The sequence below is a fragment of the Lepidochelys kempii genome, chromosome 9, assembly GCF_965140285.1.
Source record: "Lepidochelys kempii isolate rLepKem1 chromosome 9, rLepKem1.hap1, whole genome shotgun sequence".
NCBI classification, from domain to species: Eukaryota; Metazoa; Chordata; order Testudines; family Cheloniidae; genus Lepidochelys; species Lepidochelys kempii.
Genome location: NC_136388.1, coordinates 102,477,968 through 102,497,060, shown reverse-complemented (window position 1 = coordinate 102,497,060; position 19,093 = coordinate 102,477,968). Strand labels below are relative to the sequence as shown.

General features: G+C 61.0%; 2 protein-coding genes across 6 annotated transcripts in view; both read left to right on the top strand.

Annotated features, from left to right (window-relative positions):
- The window catches only part of IL2RG (interleukin 2 receptor subunit gamma), a 45,900-nt gene extending 34,878 nt beyond the window's left edge, over nucleotides 1–11,022 (top strand). For 4 of the 5 annotated variants that reach the window (XM_073358643.2, XM_078854305.1, XM_078854307.1 and 1 more), the window contains 7 exons: nucleotides 1,342–1,447; nucleotides 2,456–2,640; nucleotides 4,613–4,755; nucleotides 5,481–5,643; nucleotides 8,776–8,881; nucleotides 9,220–9,304; nucleotides 10,366–11,022. In XM_073358643.2, coding sequence (XP_073214744.1) covers nucleotides 1,342–1,447; nucleotides 2,456–2,640; nucleotides 4,613–4,755; nucleotides 5,481–5,643; nucleotides 8,776–8,881; nucleotides 9,220–9,304; nucleotides 10,366–10,581 — 1,004 coding nt within the window. In that variant the 3' untranslated portion in view covers nucleotides 10,582–11,022. Of the gene's footprint in view, nucleotides 1–567; nucleotides 804–1,341; nucleotides 1,448–2,455; nucleotides 2,641–4,612; nucleotides 4,756–5,480; nucleotides 5,644–8,775; nucleotides 8,882–9,219; nucleotides 9,305–10,365 lie in introns of all 5 variants that reach the window. The other variant, XM_073358642.1, reaches the window with a different exon arrangement.
- A 950-nt stretch (nucleotides 11,023–11,972) lies between these two features.
- C9HXorf65 (chromosome 9 CXorf65 homolog) lies at nucleotides 11,973–16,374 on the top strand. Its single transcript, XM_073358721.1, has 6 exons — nucleotides 11,973–11,997; nucleotides 12,501–12,587; nucleotides 13,711–13,845; nucleotides 14,234–14,302; nucleotides 15,520–15,758; nucleotides 16,249–16,374. The coding sequence occupies exons 1-6, from the start codon at nucleotides 11,973–11,975 to the stop codon at nucleotides 16,372–16,374; spliced, it is 681 nt and encodes a 226-aa protein (XP_073214822.1).
- The last annotated feature ends 2,719 nt before the right edge of the window (nucleotides 16,375–19,093 follow it).

Genomic DNA, 19,093 nt, shown 5'->3' with positions numbered 1-19,093 from the left:
CCCAACTCTGGTCATCTCAAATCCAGCCACACCCTCTGCCATCTCCATCTCTCAAACACCAGATCATCTCAAACTGCCCCATCACTCAGACACTTGGGCACGAAGTCCTCAGCCCCCAGAAAACTCCAACCAGTGCCAAATGCTGCAGTGTGTCTCAGCAACATGGGCTATCAGGAGCATGTCACACCTGTCCTCCTCTCCCTGTGTTGGCTTCCCATAGAACATAGAGTTGAGTTCAAGATCTTTGACCAGATCTTCACTGTGCTCAAAGCCCTGGGTGCAGGATATCTAAAGTTCCAGGAGCCAAAAGTTCTGGGCCATGGGCTGGTTGGCACCTCTGCTCTTCTGATGCAGGAGAACTGTTCACCACCAGAATAAAGTCCCTGTTTGTGGCATGAACTCCCCCAGGAAGTAAAAGCTAGCACTGACCTCACCAAATTCTGTTCCGAGTGCCTGGCACACTTCCCCAGCCTGCCTTTGTTAGTACAGACCCAGAGCACCATGCATGTGTCAACTGATGCTTTTTTTTCTTTCTTTCTCCAAATCCCTACGCAATTTCCTGCTAAGAGTGAAAGGGATAAAGAACACGCCCCATGCAGCAGATGTCAGTTAAATGACTTCATGCACCGGAAGGCAGAGGAGAAGGGCAGGATAAGAACCTGAAGAGAACGGAAAGCTTTACAGCTCTGATATGGGGGCCTCAGATGGGAAATCAAGAAAGCCCAAACTGAGCAGGGGTCCCCAATCTTCTGCACCGTTTCAGCATCTTAGACTGATCCCAGATAGCAAAATGCTAAGTACAGGTGTGAACTGGCTCACGATAACTGCTCATCATTGAAAAACTCCTTACACAATGTTCTTCCAATTTAACTTATTCCTACAAATGCACCAACACCTACAAATCCAGACAAGTTTGGCATTTCTATCTTCAGTCATTGGCATTATCCAAGCACAATGTATGGGAGAGAGGGCATCCTGGATGCACACATAACCCCAAAGCAGTGAGCCAATTTAGCTGAAAAATTAACATAAATCCTCTTCTGTGGGTTATAAAGGCAGGGACTTGAGCCTCCTTTGTAGCACATGCTCCCCACATGCCTAGACCAGAGAATGTATGTACATGCTGCAGTCTGAAACCCCCACCGCGCCTCAGGAATCCTCCCTGGTGGGTCAGCCGTTCGCATGCTCCCCTCACACAGCGCTGGCTTTGCGATGCACTTCTTTTCAAGTGTGGGCTAGTGGGCAGAGCAGGGATTGGGAGTCAGGGCTCCTGGGGTTAGTCCTGATTCTGCAGCTGAATTGAGCAGGTCACTCAATCACAAAATGTGCTTCCCCTGGTAGGCGTGGAGTGCATAGTCTTCAACGATCAGTACCTGACCTGTATGTGGGGCAGCAAAGCGACACTGACAGCCAATTACTCGCTCTATTACTGGTACATTCCCCCAAGGTAGGTGACTCTTCTTTGGGGCTGGGCTACTCTTACCTCGTCCTGTGGGTTGTGTTCCACGTTAGCATGACCCAAGCAGCCAAGTGCAAGGCCAGTAACCATCCTCCAGGAAGTGCGATGGGTTCCCCAGCAGTGCTCAAGTACCTTGTTATGCATTATGGGGCAGTCTTTGTGCCCAGCCTTAATGCAGAGCTGGAAGCAGTGGGAAAGTTTCCCACTCCTGCCACCAGTGAGGCTGGAGGTGGGGAGAGTGGCTCTGCCAGGCAGTCCTGTGGCACTGGAGCACAAGAGGGAGTGGCTGAGACGGGGCCTGTAGGCAAGAGGGCACGCTGCGGGCGGTGCCCGCGGGCTGGGGGGAGTGAAGAGCAGAGCTCTCCTGCTCTTGGCACTTCCCGCAGAGTCCCTGATCCCACCAGGGAGGGTCCCTAAGAGCCAGACTCTGAGGCTCAGGGAGCTAGGGCACTGCCGCAGCAGAACCCCTAAGAGGCCAGCCTGGCAGCTTCGGGAACCCTGGAGAGTGCTTGTTTCATGCCATCCCAGGACTGAGCCCTCCCTGCCTGACACGCAGGGCCATGCTGCTAACGGCACCCAATGGGGAACAGGCTTCTCTTATGGGCACTTCATGTCTTCTGTGACACCACCCTTGGAGCCCCAAGTACCTGGAAAGGCTGGGGTCTGCACCTCAGCCTAGCCTCCAGTCTAAATAGAGCCAGTGAATTCCCCATTGGGTGACACAGAATCGCACCAGTGCCTGTCTAACAGCGCCAAACCTGCTCCTCAGCCCCAGAACCAAGCCCAGAGCAGAAGGTGCATTCAGAGCCCTCCCCAGGCACACGGAAATCCTGAGAGAAGAGGTGCATTGCACCCAGCACAAGGGCTGGGGGCTGGAGTGCACAGCAGAGATCATTCAAAAAGCAGAGCTGAGGGCAGCATCCAAGGACCCCAGCTTTGCAGTTTTCTGCTGTCCTTGATTTCTGAGCTCTCCCCGTAACCCGCTCTGTGCCTTAGGAGTGAAAATCACATGCCAGTTGAGGAATGCAAGCACTACCTCCAGGAGGAGGGCATCAACACGGGCTGCTGGTTCAACCACAGTGAGATTATCCAGTTCCGCCCCTTCTACATCCACGTCAACGCCAGCCATGGGGGCAGGAGCCTCATCATCCCCACCAAAGGCATGAAGCTGCAGGACCTAGGTATGGAAGAGCACAGCTCCGACTGCACCAGCGAGCTGACACCCATGGTCCATGCTGGTGCAGAAGCTCCATACAGGACACTTCCTCCCCCACTCTATGGTCCCAGCCCAGCAGCCACGGTACATCAGGAATAGGTGAAGGGAGGCTGTCACTATCGGCCACACACTCCTTGGGGGCCAGTGGGATGACAGGGAGGAGAGAAATAACAGGTTTGCGTTATTCCAAAAATTCTTGCTTCATTAGGAGGCACTGTTGTCCCTCAGTCCCAATGGCATCTCCTGGGTCAAGTCATATTTGATGATTACGGAGCAGCAGCTGTTTCTCAGCAAAGGAGAAGGGTTCACATTATAAACTCGGGTTCCACTCCCTTGCCCAACTTCCCCACAAAGATGCCAGTGCCCTGAGGTTTCACACGCCCCCTCTCAACCCAGGGTGCCAGAGACCCAGGTGGGGTGAGAGACACAGGAACTGGCCAGCCCCCTCCCCGTTCTGATGCCTGAGGACTTTACAAAGATGTTGAATTAGGGTACGGAAAGTGGGCTGTTGTTGAGTGTCAGCACCACTCACTGAAATGTCCTGGTGCCCTGAAAGGGCCAGCATCAGCTGGAACTTTGGGAAATAGACTAGTTAGAGACAGCGGTTTTCCGATCGAGCCCCTCTGAATCCCATCACCTGGCACTTCTAAATGTTCCCTGGAAAAGAACCAGTGAGGGCTTGTAATGGGTCTTCTACTCTCTGCTGGGGTGCCCCCTTGTGGCTGCACCCAGAGATTAGCTCTGCCGGATCTGATGCCCCCTTCCTTTGGTCACTCACACCACAGCCCCTCTTGCTCTCTGGAGTCGTAGTGCTTCCTCTTCGTGGCTTGGCCCTCCAGCCAGGTCACTACAGTTTGCCCTTCCAGGGTAACGAAGGCACACTGGGCCAGCTGTCTGGGTGCCATTCCAGGCAGTCTTCCCAGTTCAAGATTGTGCCACTAAGTAGTTAGTAGGGGACCCTACAATCAGTAGCCACGGTCTGCATCATCTCTACCCGTGCTGCCATATCCCTGGGCCTTGTCCCACTCTGCCCTCCACAGGCTTCCTTCTCCACCAGCCCTCGGGGTAACCCTGTCCCTCAGGGTCAGGTTCCCAGGCTTCTGCTCCCCACACCAGGTTTCCTCCTCTCCTCACTAGGCCCAGAGAGTGGCTACAGCCCCTTTGGCTCTCATGTCCGAGCTTTATACCAGCCCCCGCTCACTCTGCCAGATGGGATCCACCGTCAATCAGTACTCGGCAGCCAAGCCTCAGTCTCCCTTCCCCAAGGTGGAGCCTCCCATGTTAATTAGCTCCTTCTGAGCTCGTGTAGCCCTGCAGGGCTGGTGTGGGGTGAACCAAGGGCACCGGAGCTCTCCCAAAAGTGGGGGCCCCCCGCCCCTCCCCCTGAGGCCCCACCCCTGGGGTGGGCCAAGAGCAGCCCCTGTCCGCCTCCTATGCCCCCCGCTCAGGGCAGGTGGAGGGACCCAGGCTCCCCACAGCTGCCCACGTGGCTCTCCCCAACCCGGCTCTGGCGGTGGCAGCCTGGCCATGGTAAAAGCTGTGCGGTCAGTTGTGAGACCCTCCACCTGCTCTGGGCGGGGGAACCGGGGGGCAGGGACATGGCCCGGGGGCAGTTCTCAGCCTCCTCGCTCCCAGGCCGGTGTCTCCCTGCGCAGGCCCCATCTTGAGAGGAATTCACCTCAGTGCACCTAGGCCTCATCTGCCCTGGCGGGGGTGAAGAGCACCTGTTGACTACAACCATACAAGTGAAGTGGCTCCCTGTCCAGGGCATGGGGCATCCCAACTGCCCCCTCCACCCCCTTCCCGGGATCTGGGACTCTGGGGCTGGGGCAGCAGGAATGGAGCGGGACTGGCCGGCACTGCAGGAGCACCTAGCCCCGGTCCACCTCCAGCATGCTGGGACGCCCCCGAGCCAGAGTACTGTCTGTCTGTTGCAGTGAAACCCGCTCCACCTGTGAACCTGACCATCCAGAACATAAGCAATAACCAGCTGCAGCTGACCTGGGACTCCATGTACCTCAAGCCCCTCTGCTTGGAATATGCTGTCAAATACAAAAGCAACCAGGACACCAGCTGGACGGTAATGGCAACCAGCAGCCTGGCCCTCCTGTGGCCACCCAAGGCAGGGGCAGCTCAGAGGGGGGCCCCAAGGGCCACAGCCTGTCATCCGCTGTGTCCTTTACCCCAGGGCTCACATTCACTGGTCCCCTGCCCTTCCCAATCCCCCATGTGCTAAGGGCCATGCCAGCCTGGGGCTAAGGTGCTGCCGCTTCACTGCACCTCAGGATTCTTCTGGCTTTAAAGCACCCTTCACGTGAGCCAAATGCCCCATCTCAGGCTGCAGGCCCCAGCCCATTCTCCTCCTACCCACCACTAACACGTTCTCTCTGGGAGCCCCTCAGCCACCTGGAAGCACAGCGCTGCCCGAGGGCCAGCTGAGAGCCCCCTAAGCCACACATGACCTGGGGAGCAGCACAGTCCCTGCAAGGCTCCGGGTGCTGGGACTTATAGGCAGAACGAGGTTCCTTGTGCCCTTGCTGTGCCTATAGCTGGCTGAAACCAGGCGCACTGGGGAATGGGCATGAGCCCATGCCAAGCAGGGGACAGGGGTTGAGCCTGTAGTTTGTGGACATGGAAAGGGGAGGGAGACTGTAGCAGGGCTGAGCTCCATTCTCCACTCACGTGTGGCGAGCCCAGCCTTGAGGAAGCCAGGCCACATTTCACAGCAGGCACTCAGAGCATCTCCTTGTGTGCCAAGCTGCCCACGCTGTCTCACGTGCACGGGACCTTCTGTCTCTGCCCCAGGAGCACTTGGTCAGTGGCAAGATCTTCTCCTTCCCTAGCGTGGACTACGAGAAGTATTACACCTTCTACGTGAAAAGCAAGATCAATCAGTACTGCGGCACCACCCAGCTCTGGAGCGAGTGGAGTGTCCCAGTGTTCTGGGGCAACAATGCAACAGACCAGGGTAGGTGACGCCCCTCGCGGCCAGGGTTTCCCAGCTGGTCCCTGGCCCTGGGTTGTTGCTAAGGGGCATCCTTGACCCAACAAGAGAGAAGATATTAATTATTATTATTATTTGTAGTTGCATAGTGCATAAGCACCGACTCCATGGGCCCACAGCTGTCCCAATATTCAGGTGGAGAGGTGAGGTGGGAGGGCGAGCGGGGTGAGGAGGTGAACGGGGAGGCGAGCAGCAGGCGGACAGGCAGGAAGGGGGTGAGGAGGCGGGCAGACGGGGGCGGGATGCGCGCTGGGCGGACAGCAAGGAGACCAGTGGGGAGGCGAGTGGGAGGCTGATTTGTCCCGGACCCGCACCCCCCTAGGGACAGCCCTGCTAGTGCCGACAGGAGAACCCCTCCGTCTGCGTAGACAGCAGGGCAGCGGCAGCGTTTCAAGCAGAGCCAAGCGCCGAGACAGCCTTGGGCAGCACGGCAGGCCGCCAGCCAACCTTGCCGAGGTATCTGTAGGCATCCCGGGAAAGGGATCTGTAAGGGGATAAGGCTGGAGCTTTGCAGCTGTTTCTGGGGAGGCCCTGCCGAGCAAGAGGGGCTGCCAGGGGGAAGCGCCAAAGGGCTTGGTTGTAAATGTGACAAGTGGACAATGGAGGCTGGCCTCACAAGCCGGTGGCACCAGCATCGGTGGCTTGATAGCAAATGAGAGGAGAGTAGGGTTGCCAACTTTCTAAGCGCACAAAAAGCCTAACACCCCTTCCCCATGGCCCCGCCCCTTCCCTCCCCCAGGCCCCACCTCTGTCCCACCCCCGCCTGCCAACCCCGGGAGAATGACAAGGGCCCAGGGGCCCCCGGCCACCATCACCACCGGCAGTGCAGTGGGGCTAAGGAGGCTTCCTGCCCGCCCTCGCTCCACACCGCTCCCGGAAGAGGCTGGCATGTCCCTGGGGCCCCGGGGAGGGGGGAGTGTCTCCGTGCGCTGCCCCTGCCCTGAACGCCGACTCCACAGCTCCCATTGGCCAGGAACTGCAGCCAATGGGAGCTGCAGGGGCAGTGCCTGTGAGCAGCGGTGCACGGAGACACACCCCCCCCCCCCGGCCTCTCAGGCTAGAAGCCGCTGCCAGAGGGATGTGCAGGTCGCTCTCAGGAGCCACCTGAGGTAAGTGCCACCCCCCTCCTGCACCCCAACCCCCTGCCCCAGCCCAGAGCCCCTTCCCATACTCAAACTCCCTCCCGGAGCCTGCCCCACACACCCCCTCCTGCACCCCAACCCCCTGCCCCAGCCCAGAGCCCCTTCCTGTTCCCAAACTCCCTCCCGGAGCCTGCCCCACACACCCCCTCCTGCACCCCAACCCCCTGCCCCAGCCCAGAGCCCCTTCCCATACTCAAACTCCCTCCCGGAGCCTGCCCCACACACCCCCTCCTGCACCCCAACCCCCTGCCCCAGCCCAGAGCCCCTTCCTGTTCCCAAACTCCCTCCCGGAGCCTGCCCTACACACCCCCTCCTGCACCCCAACCCCCTGCCCCAGCCCAGAGCCCCTTCCTGTTCCCAAACTCCCTCCCGGAGCCTGCCCCACACACCCCCTTCTGCACCCCAACCCCCTGCCCCAGCCCAGAGCCCCTTCCCATACTCAAACTCCCTCCCGGAGCCTGCCCCCCACACCCCTTCCTGCACCCCAACCCCCTGCCCCAGCCCAGAGCCCCTTCCTGTTCCCAAACTCCCTCCCGGAGCCTGCCCCACACACCCCCTCCTGCACCCCAACCCCCTGCCCCAGCCCAGAGCCCCTTCCCATACTCAAACTCCCTCCCGGAGCCTGCCCCCCACACCCCCTCCTGTACCCCAACCACCTGCCCCAGCCCAGAGCCTGCACCCAGCACCCAGCCTCCCTCCTGGAGCCTGCCCCCCACATCTCCTCCTGCACCCCAACCCCCTGCCCCAGCCCAGAGCCCGCACCCAAACTCCCTCCTGGAGCCTGCACCCAACCCACATCCAAACTCCCTCCCAGAGCCTTAGCAGGTGTGTTGTGGGGGTGGGACTTGGAGCCATTGGGCACCACCAAAAATTATACAAACCTGCCATCCCTGCAGGAGATGGGGCGTGATGGCTCTGGGTGGGCCAGAAATGAGGGAATTGGGGTGCAGGAGGAGGCTCCGGGTTGGGGCAGGAGGTTGGGGTGCGGGGGGGTGAGGGCTCCAGCTGGGGGTGCGGGCTCTGGGGTGAGGCCAAGGATGAGGGGGTTGGGGTGAAGGGGGCTGGGGCAGGGGTTGGGGTGTTACGGGGTGCAGGAGAGGGTTCGGGGTCCTGGTGACACTTACTGTGGCTCCCAGGAAGCAGCTGCCAGGTCCCTGCGGCCCCTAAGTACATGGAAGGCCAGGGAGGCTCCGCGCCCTGCCCTCACACCTACAGGCGTCGCCCCCGCAGCTCCCACTGATTGTGGTTCCCAGCCACTGGGAGCTGCGGAGCAGCCACTTGCGGGAGGGGCAGTGTGGGGAGCCTCCCTGTGCCTAGGGGCTGCTTCCAGGAGCCACATGGAGCCAGGGCAGGTAGGAAGCCTGCCTTAGCCCTGGGCCCCTGCTGTGCCGCCATCTGGGCTTTTAAGGGCACGTGCTGATCAGAGCCACCAGGAGCCCTTTTTGACCAGGTGTTCCAGTTGAAAACCGGACGCCTGGCAACCCTAGACAACAGGCAGGCGGAGAGGGACTTGAAAGGAGACAGGCAGTGATTTGCCGCGCTAGAGAAGGGGGAGCCCGAGGCGAGATGTAGAGAAGGGGGTGACGTGGCCAAAGCAACAGGGTAGGAAAACGCTCTGCAGCTGCATTCTGAATGGATCTGAGCGAGGCAGGACGACAGAGGGAGGGAAGTTGCAGGGATCAGGGCATGAGGCCATGGGGGCCTGGCTGGGAGGTGTGGCGGGGGGTGGATAGGACGGCTATCTCCCGGAGAAGTTACACAGAAAGAATCAGTAAGATTCGGACACAGCCTGAGGTTGAGACAAGTGCTCATTTCTGCCCACATTCCCAGCTGTGTGGGGTTCCTGCCTGCTCCCAGACAGGAACAGCCCCATGGCCTCTTGGCGCCCGCCCCCCCTACAGTCGGACCACACTGGTGGTGTGTCGGCAACACCCGCTGTGCACCTCCCCTGCAGGCACGGCCGAGGAGCAGGCACCATGGTTCTGGATTCACGTGGTTCTCCCCATTGCCTCTTTGATGCTCTTCCTAGTCCTTGTCATTTTGCTGATTCGAATGGAAAGGTGAGTGTCCCGCTGCTTCCCCAATAGCCCCCAACCCCTGTGCACAGGTATGGAGAGAAGCCAAGCCTGCTGCTAGCGCATGGTGCAGGCTGCTGGGGCTCAGAGCAGAGCGGTGACCCAGACCTGGGTGAGTCCCAACGCTGGGTCAGCTCTGTGGGCGGGAGAGAGGGTGGGAGCAGGGTTGGGCCAGGAGGACCCACCCGGGGAACAGGGCAGGAGGGCTGAGTCAGAGGACACCAACCGGTGCCTGGCTGAGGAGGGCCCTGGGGCCCATGTGTCTACAGCCAGGCTCCAGGAGCTGCCCTTCCTCACTAAACAAGTCCTTTCCCATTCTGCAGAGTCTGGGTCATTCTCATGCCCAGAATCCCCAACCCCAGCAAGAACTTCGAAGAGCTCTTCAACACCCACCAGGGCAACTTCCCGGTAAGAGTGCTCAGCTGGGGACGGAGGGGCCGACGGGCCGGGCTGGGGACGGAGGGGCCGACGGGCCAGGACGGGGACAGAGGGGCCGGGCCGGGGATGGATGGGCTACTGGGCCGGGCTGGGGACAGAGGGGCCGCCGGACGGGGCCGGGGACGGAGGGGCCAATGACCGGGCTGGGCCGGGAGGGGCTGATATGCCGGGCTGGGCCGGGGACCTGCTCCTTGGGATGGACAGACAGATAGGGCTCAGCCAGGCACCTACAGACGGGGCACCTGCTCCCTGGCGAGCTGGGACAGACACAGACTGGCTGTTTCCCTCTAGCGATGGTTCAGCTCCCCTGGGGGAGCACACCTGAGGCTGCCCCGCGCTGCTGCCCGCAGTGTTAACCTAGAGCACGTATAAGAACGTGACACACTGACAGTCCCTGTGCCCGGGTCCTGGCCATCCAGCTGGCCCAGGGGAGTCAGCCTGGGCATATGCGCAGCCAGAGATGCCCCAACCTCAGGCCTGAATTTGGCCCAGAGACTCAGGGTCCACCTACACTGCAGAGGAAGAACCACGACTGCAAGTCTCAGAGGCCGGGTCACCTGACAGCGCGCGGGGCTCCCGCTGTGGAGCTAAGACCAGCCATGTAGCTGCTCCGGCTCGGGCTCCGTAACCCAGTGAGTGGGGGCTCGAAGCCCAGGCTCCAGGCCAGGCAGGAACGGCTACACTGCTGGGCTTAGCCCCTAGTTGGAGCCCCACGCGCCCAGGCCAGTCGACCTGGCCTCAGACTCACCGTCGCAGGGTTTTTTGCAGTCTAGGCGAGCGCTAAGGTGCTGCACCCATCAGCCCGCCAGCCTGGTCCTGGCTCCCTGCAGGTGCCTCCAGCAGGAGCGTTAGGTGCTGCCTCGCCCCCGCTGGACAGGCACCGTGTGACCCTCAGTGCCAGCAGCCGCCCGCTCTGCCCTAGCCAGGGGAGAGGGGCCCCTCGGCTGGGCCATGGGGCAGCCCAGGAGTGGGCAGCAGGGGAGTGACTGCTACAGGGAGCCTCCTTTAACCTGCATTTCGCTCTCTTGGAGGAATGGGCCGGAGTCTCCAAGGACATCGTGGAGAGCTTTAAACCTAACTACAGTGAGAGCTTCTGCTACGTCAGCGAGCTGCCCCCCAAGGCGGGCAGCACGCCCCTCTGGGAGGGCCATGACAAGCTGAGGGCCCCCCCAGGGCGCTCCTCAGCCCCAGCCTCCAGCAGCAGCCCTGGGCTGAGCCTCTTCAAGAACAGCTACGTGGGAGTGTGACATTACCAGCAGGAGTTGGGATTGTCTGCTTCTAGCGCCTCTCTTCACACTGCACCCCCACCCTCCTTGCCCCGCCCCAATGCCTCCCCCATCCACCCCAGCACCCCTCCCCATCCACCCCAGCACCCCTTGCCCAGCGCCTCAAGCACTCCCCCCAGCCCCCGTCTGCAAGCATACACCTCTTTCCACATACACGACTCTCCCCTCAGCATTCTTTCAGTGCCCCCCCGGCATGCACTTTGCATCCCTGCCAGCCGCCATGCGGCTCACCAGCATAAGGCACCTGGCCGTGTGGCTGCTGTGCCCTGAACATTTGTCCTGCTGGGCCTTGCTGCCCCTACTGCTCCCCACGTTCTGCCTGGGCTGATCAGGGCCCTGGCGGAGGAGCTCTCTGGCTGGTGACTGTGCAGCAGATTTACAAATAAAAACAGTCTCACCCAAGAGTGTTTGTTCCTCTGGGCATTCTGTGCCTGCAAATCCCTCCCTGCCCCTGACGCAGCTGCTCCGCAGCCTCTCCCACGTCCCCTGGCTCTGACCCAGTGCCCCTCGCTCCCAGTGAGGCTCCTTGCGGAGCTGGGACACGGGAGTCCCAGGAGTCACTTGCCCTGAGTGGGGGCTCCGCACTCATTCCCTTGCCTGCTGGAATCCATTGTGCGTCCCTCTGGCTGGGCCTGTTCCCCTGCATCTGACCTGTGGCCCTCTCCTCCTGGGCTGCACACAGAGCCTGGCTCCTCTGCTCACTGCTTTGCCAGTGGCCCATTGGGAACGTCACCCCACCACGTATGCCATGGTGAGCAGCCAAGGCCCACACGCCACTGCCTACCCTGGGCTGCCAGGAACCAAAGAGCGTCCTGTTCTGGTCACAGCCCACACAGCCAAATGAGATAAATCCATACACACACTCTTCTTGGAAGCGTGCAAAGATACCTGACTATGGGGCAGCTCGCAGAACACTCCCACAGCACCTCCTGAAAAGAGAGAGAGACAAAGCAGGCGGCTCTGTAGGCAGAGGCTCAACTCCATCCACCTGGCTCGCTGCAAACTGACACACAGAGTGCGGGCTTCCCTGCAGAGCCCCAGGCTGCCAACAGGCCCAGGAACACCCTGCACGTGCTCTCAGAGTGCTAGCTTGCGATTCTAACCCCGTCCTCAATACACCACACTGCCAAGGTGATGGCCCATGGCTGTGCTCAAAGCCCTCGTCTCCTCTTGCCAGAGGCCCATCTGCCAGCATCCCCAGCCCAGGCCATCAAGCTGCCTCCCCCCCTGACCCGGGCAGCCCGGCCTTTCTCTCTGTGTCTGACTTCACAATAGCCCTGCTGCAAGTCATGTGAGGGGGTCGTGCCCTGCAGCCCACCTCTGGCATCATGCAGCTTCACCTAGGCACTGCAATGTTCATCTGTGTCAAACACGCAGGTGAGGCCCCGGGCTGGGCGCTGGCTGGGAGAAGGTACTGTATGTGGGGGGAAAGACTCCAGTTAGCTCTGCAGGGGGGTGGGCCCAAGTTCTCCCCTGGGGTTCTCTCTTGAGTTTCCATAGCCCCTAAGCATCCACCCCAGCCTTGCAAGCCTGGTCTGCAGGGGCACAGCAGGGCACTGTGGGACAGCTCCCAGGTGCCAGCTCACCCAGAGGGCAGATACAGAGCTGCTGGGTGGGCCAGCACGGGCACCCCGTGGGCGCTAGGGCATTCCCCATGCTCAGTCTGGGGCCACAGGGGGTTTGGCTGGTGAGTCCAGCACTGCTGGGCACTGGGAGCCATCCTCTCACCCCAGCACGTGCGGAGGCCTAGCGAGGCGGGGGCGGCAGCCTGCAGATAGCTCCCACCTGCAGCATCATTTCCCCCAGCGCAGAGCCCCGAGGCCGCCCCAGGCCCAGCTGTGTGCCCAGCCCTTGGTCAGGCACTGCCTTGTCCCTTCCAGATAACCAGCAGTTTCTGGCTAATACCGGCTGCTCTGTCCTCCTCCTGCTGCACTACCTGAGGAGTAAGGTGGGGCTCCAGAGAACAGGTGAGCACCCCAACCTGCCAGGCTTGCGCTGGGATCCCACCAGAAACCGAGAGCGGGCTGGCAGCAAGTACAGGTCCGCAGACCCGATCTAGCGAGCCTGAGCGCATGGCTCTGGGCCCATGGCACATGCTGGGGAGGACAGGACAAGAGGGCATGAACTGGCGCTGGGTATTGGCAGCGCACAGGAGCAGCATCCACCTGCAGTAGGTGGCCCAGGAGGGAGCCCCACAGGAGCTGCTGGGGAGAGCTCTGTGCAGACCCAGGTGGCTGGGGGCTGCCCACATGGGTGATGGTGAGCACGGTCATGTCAGATGCCAGGGCGTGGGCGCTATGCTGGGCAGGACACATGCGGTGGAGCATGGGGAAGCCATGTAGCAGAGGCACTCAAGACACTGTGGGGAAGAGGAAACGTAATACCCTGTCGACAACAGGAGAGTCTAATGGATCCAGAGGGCTATGGGTGGGGAGGGGGTCAGCCAGCAGCCCACGCAATGCCCTCCCAAGGTGACACCATCCACACAGCTGACCGGCCACGCAGGAGGGTGCTGCACTCCAAGCCTGGGTGGCACAGAGCTATAGCCGGGGCACGAGGCACAAAGCCACCGAGGAGACGGTTTTGATGAGGGGCTTACAAGTGCCATGGGCACTGTGCAGAGGCTTGCTCAGTGGGGGCAGGCCTGGTGGGGCAAAGGAGACAGGACTGACTGCAGGGGGTGGGCGAGAGCAGCAGAGATGTGAGGCCAGGGCTGCAGGTGAGGCAGGCAGGCTGGTGGTGCAGGGGATAGCAGCATGGCTGGACAACAGCTGGGAGTGGAAGGCCGTGGACCATTCTGCAGCATGCAGCGGAGGGGGAATCCGGCGGGTGAAGTGCCCCAGTGGGCTGCAGGGCAGCTGGGATTCCCAGCCCAGTAACCCATCTCCACAGCGTGGTGGGCGCAGGAGCAGGACTAGCAGAGGGCTTGGCCCTGCCCGGCCTCACAGGACTGTGTCTGAAAGGCAAGTGCCTCAGCGAGCTCGGCAGCAGGTAGGTCCCGGAGTCAGTATCGTGGGCTGTGCCATAGAGCAGGATGGGGGAGCAGAGCGGGGGACGCAATTCATTCCCAGGGCTTGCGGTGTCTTCCAGAAGCCATCGACCTGTGCGACGAACTGGGCACCCTCAAGCTGCTCTTCCTGGTCAAGCTTCCCAGCGACAGTGCCAGCAAGTTCCTCTCACCCCGAGGAACCTATTATGTGTGCCGGGTGGAGCGCGGAGCCCCAGGTGCCTTCCCGGGCACCCTGCAGCCCCAGCAGCACAGCCCTTCCCCACTGAAGCCCTAGCCCCACAGCTGGCCAGGGCAGCGGGGGGAGACAATTATCTCTTTAAAAGCATCTCTGTGCAAAGCTCTGTGCAAAGGCTCTGCTGGGGGGGCTCCTTGTGCCATCTGGCCGACCCCCAAGGGCCCAGAGCAGCAATCCAATGCCCATGGCCCGAGGTACTAGCATTGAGCAGATCTCACCCCACCCCCATCGGCCCAGGACTCCCTGCCCGGCCAGCCCAGCCCAGTGCCTGGCTCTGCTGCTGCCCTGCGGAGTGAGGGGAGCAGGCAACACCAGCCCCATGGCACTTTCTCCACCCATGACGTGACGCTGAGGATTCCTTCTTGCAGGGACCAAACAGGAAAACGCCTATCGCGCCTTCACCCCCATCCTCAAGGATCCCGAGCCAGAGCTTCTGGGTAGGTGGCCGCTGCTCCCCGCCCCATGCTCAGGGTGGCACAAAGAGGCCACGGCAAGGGAGATGCAGAAAGGACTTGGCTGCACACCACCCCGGTAGTTGTGGGGCGTGGCAGGACGCAGCCTGGGAGGTGCAGAGCAGGGACAGAGGGAGGTGCAGCACTGGGGCATTATTGGTGGGGATGGGGCCTCTTCCTCAGATGCACTATGTAGTGGCCGCTGCTGGAACAGGGCTCTCAAAGCCCAGATCTCAGGGAAGGAGCTGCAGTCACTAAAGGGTCTGGGCAGCGTGCAGGGCTCCCCACAGCAGGCAGCTACCGAGGTAAGTTACTGATGTCACAGCGATGGGGCCCTGTGCCTGGCCCCTGGCGCCCACTCAGGGCTTTGTCCAGTCCCGGTATAAACGGCCCCTGGCTGGAGCTCCCCCTTTGCCTTGGCAGTTGCCCCTGCAGGTCTCCACCAGGAAGCGTCTCCGGATTTCAAGCCTCTACTTTCCTCGACAGCTTCATGCCATTGCTTGGCTGCTCCCTGAGCCATGCTGGGTCCCACTGGCATTGCTATCATGGGCTGTAACGCCAGGCGGCTGGGTAACGCGCTGGGCCGAGCTGCCCCAGCCACGCTCCCCGCCATAGGCCGGCTCAGATGGGGCAGGTTCATTCATGTTCAGTCAACCAGGAACAAGCCACACAGAGCACAGCTGACCTGGGCCTGGCCCAGGCCCTGCTCCAGCTCCAGGGGGCAGGCCCTTGGCTCTACACCAAGGTCTTGGCGCAGGGTCCATGGGCTGGTTCTGGCAGACTCATCCCACAAGCTGCATTAGCTGAGCCCACTGCCAGGGGGTCCGAGCCAGCTGGATTTGCTGCCAAGGTAAAAAGAGTCATCAAGGAAACCCAGCACCAGCAGGCCTGCACCCTCCCTGCTACGTGCCCAGGGCTCACAGCCCCTCTCCCAGGGCTTCCTCACGGCCATGCCCGCTCCCTGCCTACCTGCCTGCCTGGGAGGTGGGAACATTTCCATAGCCCACCCACAGAGCCATGCTAGGGGGATGCGGGGAGGCTCATAGGGCCGCTGGTGGGCAGGGAGCACGGCTCGGCCCCTAGCCAGTGCCAGCGGGGCTCACCTTGGAGATGACATGGAGCAAACCTGGTCAGAGAGGCTGGGTCTCCCTGCAGCCAGGCAGATGCCATTCCTCTGAGCCCCGCCCATCCCCTCTCTGCAGATGCCTTGCGCACTCAGTGCGAGTTTCTGGAAAAGAGCCGCCTCAAGCTGCTGAAGGCCCAGGATGGGAAGAAGATCCAGACCATGGAGTCGCTGATTTCCATTGTGCCCTCCCAGATCTCAGTGAGCGCCATGCCCCCGGCCTCCTGTGTTCTGCTGGCTGTCCACGCCCTGGTTCCGGCAGAGGGGACTCGGCCCTCTCTGCTCCTGTCTCTGGGGAAGTGCAAGGAGGGGGCGGGGGTGAGGTGGCTCAGGGAGCTCCAGAAAGGAGGAAGTGTCCAGAAGCTCAGAGACTCCCAGAGTCAGGGTGGGGAATGAAAGCCAGGGACACTAGAGTCCCTTCTCCCCTCCCAGGCTCCCACCCAGAATGCCCCTAGCCCAATAGCAGCACCTCAAGTCTGCCCAGGGGGTCCACAGCTCAGTCAGGGGCAGTTCAATCACCCCATAAACCCTGGAAGCTGCTCTGGAGAGGTCAGTCACACGGAGGTTGGACCAGCGTCCTCTTCTGCTGCAGACCCTCCACCCACATGCTCCAGGAGGGGTTCAGCTCCCATCTAGCATCTCTCCCATTCTCCAGGCTGCAGAATGTCCTGCACCTTGCACAGCAGCCAGGGCCTGCAGCCCGGAGGGAGTGGGAGGGGGAATCAGAGAGCTAGCAGCAGCCCCAGCATTGCAGACAACACTGCTTCCAAATTCCCGCCCCATAACCCCATCTGCCTTCTCTGTCCAGGGAAAGCTCATGGGGAGGCCTGGTCCAGGGGCAGCTGGAGCTGCCGACGAGGAGGGTGCCCCGCGAAAAGCAGGAGCATGCCCCAAAATCAAACCAGAGGCCAGCAAGAAGGAGAAACATCGCTGAGGCTGAAATAAAAGCATTGGTGGCACTTTCCTTGCAGAGGCTCCGGGTTTCACTGAGATTCAGAGAGGCCCGGGAAATCCTGCTCAGTCCTGCCCAGCCGACCTGTCCCAGGCCCTGGGAATCCAGCCTGCCACGGTCCTGCCTGGGGAATCCAGGCCGGCCCATCCGGCTCGGCTGACCGCATCCCTGAGCAGAGGCCGAGCTAGTCACTTGCAAAAAGCTGCACCCTCCCAGCGCATGCAGGGAGGCCTCCAGGCAGCTCCACGCTGTGCTCTGGGTCCGAGGAGCCGCCGGCTGCGCACCCACGGCCGAGGGAGAGGGAACAGCATTTCGCCACTATCTTCTGTCTGGCCCATTTCACATTTTGAGACAATCCCTTATTTTTAAGGCTGATGTCACCAGGGAGCTTCCTGATTGGTGGTTCTTATGCCATTGCACAGGCCAGAGGGGCCACCAGGCAGCGGCTCAGCACCTCCAAAGGAAGCAGCCAGAAGCAGCGCAGCCTGGGGAGGGAGTCACTGGGCCGGAAGGCCCGGTCCATATCATCTCTCAGACTTTCAGGCCAGAAGGGACCAGCGCGATCATTTAGGCTGACCTCCTGCACATCGCAGGCCACAGACCTCCCCCACCCACTCCTGTAATAGACCCCTAACCTCTGGCTGAGTTACTGACATCCTCAGATCTTGTTTAACAAGTTAAAAGTTACAGAGACTCCACCACTTACACTAGTTCAAACCAGCACGAGGCCCGTGCCCCACGCCGGAGTGGAAAGTGCAACACCACCCTCCCGTGGGCCCCCCCGCCCCCGAGTCTCGGGGGGGAAATGGTGATCAGTTAGACCTTGGGCACATGGGTGAGACCCAGCAGCCAGACACCTGGGAACGAATTCTCAGTTGTAACTCAGAGCCCTCCCCATCTAGTGTCCTCTGGCTATTAGAAATACTTGATAGCAGTCACAGCTGGCCCTGTGCATCTCCTTCACTGCACACGGGACCCCACAGAGATATGGAAAGGGGCTTCCTCACCCTCACTGACGGACAGCCACCTCTGGGGCAGAAGGGAACAGTCACATAGCAGGGCACAGCGATATCACCCCACAGCCAGCTGAAAATGCAGGGACTGTCTCCAATCATCACCATTAAATCTTTGCATACGAGGGGCTGACGGTCTGGCACCGTGTCTGCCTGATGAAGCATTGAGAGGGGCTGTTCCTTGCCAGCCAGTCCACAGAATGGAGTAACTGATGCTAGTGGCTGACTACCTGGGACTCCTACCTTCTGCCGGGAGCCTGGCCCTGGACCCAGGCACTCCAGGGGTTTCTAGCAATACCTCTGCAGGGTTTTCCTAAAATGGCTAACATGGGGAAGCTGGGACTTGCAGGCAGGAAACAGGAATCTTGGATGAGCTCCCCTCCCTTCTCCCACCACGAAACTAGGCAGGCAGGCAGCCAAATGCTCCCCAGCAGGGAGGTCCAGCCCCCAACCACTGCCTTTCTGTCTAGCGCCGAATGCCAGGCCATCTCACGCCCAGGCTGCTGGAAGGCAAGCCTGGCGTCGCCCATCGCCCAACAGGCAGGCACATCTGCTGAAGGCACTACCTCTCAGTGTACTGCAGGGAGTCCTCAACACTGACAGAGCCGCAGGGCCCATATCAATCAGGGGGCGCTGAGAAAAGGGAAGGTGCAAAGACGAGGCAGAGTCAGTGCCAGAGGTGCATCAAGCAGTGGGATTCCCCCCAAGACCTGCCGTAGCCCGGAGGGTGCCCCTACCCCTCCTCTCTTCCCTCCAAAAAAGCCTTCAGGTCCCCCAGCCCAGGAAACATGAACCAGGGAAGGCAGGTAAGTGCATGGAGGGGTCTGGCAAGCAGAGTTCTGCTCTCACTTCCCAGAGATGGAACCAGAGCCCAGGGCCATCAGAACCCTGCTTGTAAAGGTCACTGTCTCTCTGCTCCCTGCCTTCCCCCATTCCTACCCTGTGGCTTCTCACACTTCCCCCAGGGCCCCCACCTCCCACCCCAGGCTGGAGTACCTGGCCCAGGCATCACAGATGGAGGAGCATCCTCAATGGCCACGGGAGAAATACAAGAAGGGGGCACAGATAGATTAGCAGTGGCCACTGCCCCAGGAGGGAGGAACCAGGAGCAGGCAAGAGCCAGGGGCACTAGGGGACCAGCAAGTTAGGCATGAGCCTGCCATGGGATACTGCTGCAAAAAAGGTCCCCACAACCCTCCTCCGTCACACAGGGAGGGGCAGTGCTCTAGGCAGCTGGTGCAACCACATGTGCTGCACTGGATCTGCAAAGCAGGGGCCACAACTCCCGTCCACCCCACCCCACAGCCCGGCAAGGGGACAGGGCCTTACCCAGGAGGTGCCAGGCGGTTTGGGAGTGGGAACTGTTGGCAGCAGGGAGTGGAGAGAAGCTGCAAGTCAAACAGGCTGAGATTTCCAGGAGCAGGTTTGTGTGGGACTCGTGGGGGAGCAGGGAGCCAGTGCAGAGGGGCCCTAATGAGAGACACTAATGGAGCCTGGCTTGGGAGCTGACAAATGCAAATTTGCTTGAATAGAGGCTGGACTGGGGAGGGCACCCCAGGCACTAGCCCTGAAGAGCACTGGACTGCCCCAGGGCCCCTCATTAAGCCCCTGTGCCTAGGGGATCTGCAGCCTTTCCCCTTTCCTGCCAGCCCTAGTAAAAACCTTTCCCTTAGCGATATGTCTGAGGG

Bases quoted from the DNA above. Each gene is read 5' to 3' on its own strand.
- C9HXorf65 (XM_073358721.1), top strand. From the start codon at position 11,973: ATGTTCATCTGTGTCAAACACGCAG. The intron at 13,846-14,233 runs GTGCCTTCCCGG...TCCTTCTTGCAG, and splicing joins GGTGGAGCGCGGAGCCCCAG to GGACCAAACAGGAAAACGCC. The intron at 14,303-15,519 runs GTAGGTGGCCGC...CCCTCTCTGCAG, and splicing joins TCCCGAGCCAGAGCTTCTGG to ATGCCTTGCGCACTCAGTGC.